The 8153-nt window shown below is 51.4% G+C and overlaps 1 protein-coding gene across 1 annotated transcript; it reads right to left on the bottom strand.

Annotated features, from left to right (window-relative positions):
- Positions 1-339: 339 nt before the first annotated feature.
- Positions 340-1911, bottom strand: LOC126009404 (basic proline-rich protein-like). Its single transcript, XM_049773807.1, has 3 exons — positions 1810-1911; positions 681-1414; positions 340-565 (listed from the first exon to the last, which is right to left on the bottom strand). Exons 1-3 carry the CDS (start codon positions 1909-1911, stop codon positions 340-342), a joined length of 1062 nt encoding a protein of 353 aa, XP_049629764.1.
- Positions 1912-8153: the final 6242 nt, after the last annotated feature.

Raw genomic sequence — 8153 nt, 5'->3', positions numbered from 1 at the left:
AAGTGGGGGGGGCTTCATTATTTGGTCAAGGTCACACAACTGGTAAGGCAGGGAGGTGGGGCCAGGAGGCCTGTAGCAAAGGCCTTCTGCTGCCCCTGGGCGAATAAGCCATGAGGCGCTTATCCCCTTTGCAAAAAGTCCAGGGAAGGTGAGACTGATGGTGGTGGTGAGGAGGGCGGGCCTCGAACACGCGGCCTCGGGGCTGGACCCTGGCAGGTCGAGAGCCGCTCCCACATTCGTAAGTTACGAAGTTTCCGTTCCTTTCTCTCGCTCCTCTCTGCGCAGCTCATCCCCCGCCGAGCGCTTAGCTACGCCGCGAGCGTAGCGAGCGAGAGAGGCTCAGGTGCTGCAGCAGCAGCAGCAGCGGCGGCAACAGTCGCCCTGTGTGTGTGTGTGTGTGTGGGCGGGGCCCGGAGCCGGGACGCAGTTGACGTAGCGCGCGTCGGCTCGCAGGTGCAAAGAGCGGGCCCCGCCCTCCGCGTGCGCTCCCTGCGCGCTCCCAGGTGCGCAGTTGGCGCAGGCGGCGCGGCGCTCTCTCCCGGTCGCTCGGTCGCTCTGTCTCTCTCTCAGGTGCAGCAAAGCGCGCGTGGGGAGGGGAGGAGGGAGGAGGGAGGAGGGAGAGAAAGAGGGAGGGGGGAGAGCGCGCGCGCGCGAGGGAGGGAGGGAGCGGAGGGGCGGGCTTTCCGTTTCCCAGCAGCGGCGGGCCACGCCCCCGGCCTCGGCCAATGAGCGCGCTCGGCGGCGTCACGTGACCGCCGCTCGGGGCCGCCTCCGCCGCCTCGGCCGCCTCAGTCACCACAGAGCCGCCGCCGCAGACGCCGCCGTGGGGAGCGAGCGGACGAGCGGGCGAGCGGGCGAGCGAGCGCCGCCGCTGGGCTGAGGAGACGGGCCGGAGCGAGGCGGAGGACGCGGGCGCAGCGAGGGCGGGCGGCGGCGGCGGCGGCGGCGCGGGAGCGGGTGGGTCGGCTCGGCTGGGCTCGGGCTGAGGCGGCGCCTGCGCGGCGGGCGGGCGATCGGGCGATCGGGCGGTTGGGGCGGTTGGCGGAGGCTGCGCTGAGGCGCTCGGCGGAGCCCGGGCCCGCGCGGCATTGTCCGTCGGTCCGTCCGTCCGAGGGGCGGGGGCAGCCCGAGGCCCCTCCCCGGCGTGGTGAGCGCGCGCGGCCGGCGGCTGAAGGGACGGACGAGGGGTCGCCCGCCCTCGAGGACGAAGGAAGGGGACGCCCGTGCAGGGGGGCGCTGGAGGGGCTCGAGGGCTTTCGGGGTGCAGCCTAGGAGGTGGCCAGGACGCTGACGGGGAGCCCCAGCGCCGTCCCCGTGGCCCCTGGAGGGGTGTGCGAGCGCATGCCACGGCGCAGGGGGGCTCTGGGGGGGCTCTTGAGGGGCACGAGGGGTTTCGGGGCGCATCAGAAGATGGCTAGGCCGGTTTAGGGGAGCCCCAGGACTCTCCTCGTGGCCCCTGCGGGGTGTGGGAGAGCATAGGATGGCCGTTAGGGAGACCCCAGGGGCACGAGGGGTTTGGGGGTGCAGCCTCAACACATCTGAGAGGCTCAGGGGGGAAGCCCAGGACCGTCCCTGTGGCCCCCCCCACCCGAGGGCTGTGGGACAGCATGGGGTGGCATTTGTGGGGGTCCTGAGGGGCACGAGGGGTTTTGGGGCGCCTCTGAGGTGGCTAAGGGGAGCCCCAGAACCGTCCCCGGGGTCCCCTCCCCCGACGCAGGTTAGAGGTTGTTGTTGGGGGTGCAGGAAGGGAGAGAGACAGAGAGAGAGAGAGTCTCTGGCTCTGGGGGTGTTAGGCAGGATGTGGGGTACAGGCTTGGAATTGCCCAAGGTGGAGGAGAGCCAGGCCCACGGGCTCCGGGGCGACTTGGGGAGACCGTAGGTCGCTTGCCCTTCCTTGTGGGATGATGGCATGGAGGGTTCTTGAGGGGCTTGAGGGATTTGGGGGTGCAGCCCCAGCACATCTGGAATGCTTAGGGGTAGCCCCAGGGCCGTCCCCGTGGCCCCCTGAGGTTCGTGAAGGGCAGAAGGGGGTCGGGCCAGTTTCAAGCGAGGCCACGCGGGGGGGGGGGACGACAAGGAGAACCAAAGGGGGAGCCCCCCCTCCAGAGGCAGGTTAGCGGTTGTGGGGGTGCAGAAGGGAGGGAGGGAGGGAGAGAGAGCATGTCTCTGGCCCCGGGGATGTCAGGCAGATGTGGGGTGCAGGCTGGAGGTGCCCAGGATGGAGGAGAGAAGACCCATGGGCTGTGGGGTGTGTTGGGGAGACCATAGGTAGCTTATGGGGGGGTGAGAGAGAGAGAGAGAGAGGCTAGGGCTGGGGTTGAAGGTTTGTGGGTGCAGGGTTTGAGTTATGGAATGAGGCTGGGACTCACTCTGGGGGTGATTGGGGGTGTTGCAGGCTGGATGGAGTAGAGAGAGGCCCACGGGCTGGGGAGGGTGTGTTGGGGAGATCATAGGTAGCTTGGGGTGGGGGGAGAGGCTAGGGCTGGGGCTGGAGGTCAGTGGGTACAGGGTTTGAGTTATGGAAGGAGTTATGGAATCACTCTTGGGGTGATTAGGGGGTGCAGAGGAGAAGCAGGCGGTGGGGTGGGGTGGCAGGTGCAGCCCCAGAGGAACTTTGAGGTCCGAAGGGCGCTGGAAGGGCCAGGGTGGGAGGGAGGTGGGGCCTGGAGTGTGATGTTTGTGGAGGGGTGTAGGCAACCGTGTCCATGGGGTTGGTTGATGGGCAGGGCAGAGGCATAGTGAAGGAGGGCTGAGGCAGTAAGTAGGGTGTGTATGTGCGAAGGACAGTTAGGAAAGGGAGGGGTGCGGGGCTAAGGGTGCTCACTGTCTGGGCTGGGACCAGCATGAAGGAAGCAGGCTGCGTGATCTTTTTTTTTTGGGGGGGGGGGCGGGGGAGAGGATGTAGAAGTTGTGTGGGATCTGTAATGGGGACAGGGTAGGGCAGGGCAGGTGGACGGTTGGGAGAGTGTGATGAGCCTGGATAGGAGGAGAGGTGTATTGCACTGGGGGTGGGTGGGTGGGTGGGTGGTTGGGATGCCCAGGCTTATGCCGGGAATGGCTGTTGAGGTTGGGGTGTGTGTGGGGGAGAGAAAAAAACCGTGCTGCTTCAAAGAATGTGCCAGGAGCCAGGGTGCCGAGGTATGGATACAGATCAGAAAAGTGAATCTTGAGAGATTAAAGGGACTAAAATAGGCTAGCTCAGGATGCAGAGTTTGGGGGAAAAAAAGCAAGGATTAAATTCCAGCCTGAGAGGAGCTGTGAATGACTACATAATATATTACACGTGTATTATGTACATACATATATGGAGAGGAACAGACTATCTGGGAAAGCTAGACGTGTGGGTTATATGTATGTGTCCTGGCATGATGTGTGTGTATATATATTTATATATTTATACACTTTTTTTAGGATTTGAGGTCCAGAGGCGGAGCTGTGCATGTGATTGGTAGGTGGGGGAGGTGAGTTTAGCTCCTTTTTGGACCCCAGAATCCCATATATATTTATATATGTTTGTATATACATATATAATTTCTTGATATTTCTTGATATATTTCTTTGTTGTTTTTTTTTGTTTGTTTGTTTTTGGGTCACACCTGGCAGCGCTCAGGGGTTACTCCTGGCTCTATGCTCAGAAATCGATCCTGGCAGGCACAGGGGACCATATGGGATGCCGGGATTTGAACCACCAGCCTTCTGCATGAAAGGCAGACGCCTTACCTCCTTGCTGTCTCTCCGGCCCCTAGTTCTTGATATTTATAGTTTGTTGATATTTTCATTTGAGTTGGGGATGGTCATTTGTAACATATACACACACATAAGTTTAGGGACCCTTTCCAGCTATACTCAGGGGTTACTCCTGCCACTGTCAGGGATCACTTCTGTCCAGACTCTGGGGACCATATGGGATGCTGGAGAGTGAACCCTTGTTGGCCTCATGCAGTGCAAATGCCCTACCCATTGTACTCTCTCCGGCCCATTCTGGCATGATATGAATGGAAATTTTATGGTGGTAAGCCTTGTGCCACATCTCAGGGTTCCTGCTTTTTAGGATTAGAGAGATTATGAAGCCAGATTTTAGTTTCCAGAACCCAGTGTAAAGGAGAAGGGCTCAGGGAGAGCTGAGAACTGGCCAGTTCATAGGAGGTGCGCGGTGGTGCATCATTCCAGCACATTGTCCTCCTAAGTTGGCAGCTCGGTGAGCTGTTAGAGGTGGCAAAGAGTGTCAATAATGAATAAAAACAGGATTGCACAGGTGCAGGGCATTTGTCTCTGAAGATACTGCAGGAATATAGGAGTGTGGTGTTGAGTAGCATTTGAGGTCTGTATCCGAGTGGAAGGAAACCATCCTTTGGTGCAGTGTCTTAGAACCGCGGCTGCTTTCTGGGTAATGGGGCAGTTTTCAGGCATTGGGTGATGTAATATCTGAGTCCTGTGCTAGATGCAGCAGAAGTTAGTCCACACAGCTTCTGGAAGCGACAGGGATAGAGCTCTTCACCTCTTCTACTCTCTTTGAAGGTGCAAGGCACTCGATCTGGTTTTATTCTCAACATTTCAAGTTCCATTCAGCTGGAGCCTCGTGGAGTTTCTTGATATTTTCTTTTTCTTCTTTTTTTTTTTTTTGTTTTGGGCCACACCCATTTGATGCTCAGGAGTTATTCCTGGCTATGTGCTCAGAAATTGCCCCTGGCTTGGGGGACCATATGGGACGCTGGGGGATCAAACCGTGGTCCTTCCTTGGCTCACGCTTGCAAGGCAGACACCTTACCTCTAGCGCCACCTCACCAGCCGAGTTTTTTGATATTTTCATTTGCTTTGGGGGATGGTCACGTTTGGTGAAGAAGGATTTCTGGGATCAAGTGCCCGTGAGTCCCATCCATCTGCTCAACTCTGGGAATCTTAGGTGTCTGAACGCAGACCTTTCAGTGCAGGTGCCAGTGTTTGTGGCTGTGTTAGATTTTTTGGGATTTGGGAGGATTAAGGAAGCTACTTTGAGACTGCCTCAGCCAGCAGGGTTTTCTAGGACCTGGGGAAATGACTTGATTTTGGATGGCTGAAAATTTTGTCTTGTCAGATTTTACATGGCCTCAGAAGTAACCTCAGTGGTCACTACATGGCTGGCTTCATGTAGTGTCTCCTGTGGTAGGTACATAACATGATTTTGAATGGAAGGTTTGGATACCTGGAGAACCTTTCAGGGTTGATTTTTTTTTTTTTCTGCCAATTAAAGAAATGATCTTAATGCAGCCATTGTATGTTCAAATTAATAAGTGAGTAGAACTGGAAATCTTGCTTAACAACCATAATGAGGACTGAACAGAATCCACAATTTTAAATAACAGATTTTGGAATCTAAATATAGATATTTAAAAAGTAAACTGGGAGCTAATAATTTTGAAATCTATGTTCAAAATATATCATAAGAGCAGCAACTTAATGCTTTGAAGCAGTAAGATTCTTCTTTTGGAGAGAAAGGTTTTGAGAGCATAATATGTCTTTGAAATTTTTAGCAATATCTTGAGATCTCATGTATATAGAGTTATAAAGAAGCAAGTCTGGGGGCCAGATCGATAGCACAGTGGTAGGGTGTTTGCCTTGCATGCGGCTGACCCAGGATGGATCATGGTTCGACTGTCCGGAGTCCCATATGTTCCCCCAAGCCAGGAGTGATTTCTGAGCGCAGAGCCAGGAGTGTCACCAGGTTTGGCCCAAAATAACCAAAAAGAAAAAAAAAAGATCCCTTTGGCTCTCTGAGAATCTGAATAGTCCAATTGAAGATGACCTTTGAAAATTTTCACCAATATGCTTTATTGTTTCCTTGTATTTTAAAAAGAAGATTGTGCGAGTTCATTTTATTGATCTGAGGCGAGCAGTACTTATTTCTTGCTCAGAATACTCAATTATGGCACAGTGTTCTGGTTCTGTTTTGTTCTGTGAAAGATTAGGGTTTGGGGGGAATTTGTAGGTATTTAAAATTATCTTAAGACTATGAACCAGGGAAAGGAGGTTATTTAGACTTTTGTAGGTTAAATAATTGGGTCTGTCTGGTTTTATTTTCACTGGTGACTTGCTGGACAAGATACTTAATCCCTTTGTGCTTGTTTCCCCTTTAGAAATCTGACTCTTCATCAGCCTCCCATGAGAATTGAGTTGGTTTTATATAAAACAAGTTTAAGTCTTTCAGGAAGATTACAACTATGTAAATATGGCAGTAGATGTTATTTCTTTTGTTTCTTTCTTTCCCCCCAGTCAAATAATACTGCTCCAGAATTTGGCATGAAGTGTTAGTTCATAGTGATAACTTGAATAAGATGGAATTTCTTTGTGTGCAAATTGAAGTTTCTCCACTTATTACTATCTACTAATCTTTGCTGACATTTCTCCAGGTGTGCATTGGTGCTGATTTGAATTCTTGTCAGAGCAGAAGTTTTGAGAGACAATTGTAGATCTAGCTATAGCTCAAGGTTGTTGTTTCTATGCATTCATTTCCAGAGTTGGGATGCTTTTTTCTTTTGGTTTTTTTGGGCCACACCTGGCAGTGCTCAGGGCTTCTTCCAAGCTCTGTGCTCAGGGGTTCTACTCTCACCTGGGATCACTCTGGCAATGCTCAGGAGACCATGTGTGGTGTTGGGGTTCAAACCAGGGCCAACTGCATTCAAGGTAAACCCCTTAACCTTCTGTTTTACCTCTCTTAACCCTAAAGCTAATCTTAAAAATCTGGAGTATGAAGGACCAGAGAGGTACTCAGTGAACTGAGTGTATTCTTTGCATGTTGAAGGACTGGTTCTGCCACGCACTATCTTACCAACACTGAGCACAGAGCCAGGAGTAGCCCCAAACAAGGCAAAACAAAAGGAATGAATATTTTCCTGTGTATTTTTCAGAAAATTCATTAGTTCTGTGACATAAGCAGAATATGTGAGCTCTCCCTTAACTCTTCTCCCTAATTTCCTCTTTTTATTAAAAATTTAAGTTTTAATTTATCAAATAATTGTCCATCCATTTGACATTTTAAGCTCATTGACAGGTTATGCTATATTTGATCTGAGATACTTGTAAAAATAAATGCTTTAAAAATGTTTTAGATTGTTTGCTTTGTTAAAAAAGCTCTCTGAGGCCAGTGTGACACATACACAGGCTGGCGGGGAGGCGAGGTGGGGCAACGGATAGGGCACTTGCCTTGCACGAGACTGACCTGCATTTGATCCCCAGCATCTCATATGGTCCCCTGAGCTCTGCTAGGAGTGGTCCCCTGAGTGTAGAGCCGGAAGTAAACCCTGAGAGCACTGCTGGGTGTGGCCCAGGAACCGTTCAAAAAAGCCCCTAGATAATGGTTACGATTAACACTGCAAAATAAGTAGTGAAATGCTTTATTAGCTATTCCTTTGCTTGAACTTGATAATACCCAGTCTTCACTTTCACTAGCTGTTACATTCTCTTGAGTTTTTTTTCTTTCATTGCTGGGGATTGAAGTTAGGGCCTCACACATGCAAATACTCTGCTACTGAGTCACACCCTCTGGTCTTTGCTTGATGTTTCTTTTTTGGGGGTGCTATACCCTGCATTGACTGGGGCTCTTCTAGATGCCATGCTGGGGGCTTGCTCCCAGCAGTCCTGGGTGGACCACATGGTGCTGGGGGTTAAGGGACTGTTTCCCTGGCTCTAGTTTAAATACCTATCAGACACTCATCATCCATTTTACTTCTCTTTTCATTTGTTTTCCTTAGATTCTTTTATTGAAAAATTAGTTTTTTGAAATTTGTTCTGCTTCTGACAATAAATTCTTAGCGGCTTTGTAATCCAGTTTACTTTTAGAAAACTGTTTATTGGGAAATGTAAGATAATTTATGCATTCATTAAATAGGAAGCAAAATAAGGCAAGGAGGCCGAATCAATGGTGATACTGATAGTTAAATAGCTAAGGCTAAAAGAAATACAAATCTTGGGTTCTGAACTGAAGAGGGAGATAACCAAATGGGCCTCTTTGTCTAAATGCCTAATTTGAGTTATTTCTTTCCCTAAAGGACGTTTATTAACCATTTTTTGGGAAGAGAAGGGAGATGCCTCTGAAACACATGGTCCATGTGTCACATATGTAGATTAGTGGATACAACAGGCCCGAATTTTAATTGATACTCAGATTCTTTTTCGAC

Source organism: Suncus etruscus, chromosome 5, assembly GCF_024139225.1.
Source record: "Suncus etruscus isolate mSunEtr1 chromosome 5, mSunEtr1.pri.cur, whole genome shotgun sequence".
NCBI lineage: Eukaryota > Metazoa > Chordata > Mammalia > Eulipotyphla > Soricidae > Suncus > Suncus etruscus.
The sequence above is the reverse complement of the archived record's forward strand: the minus strand, read 5'-3'. Positions and strand labels throughout refer to the sequence as shown.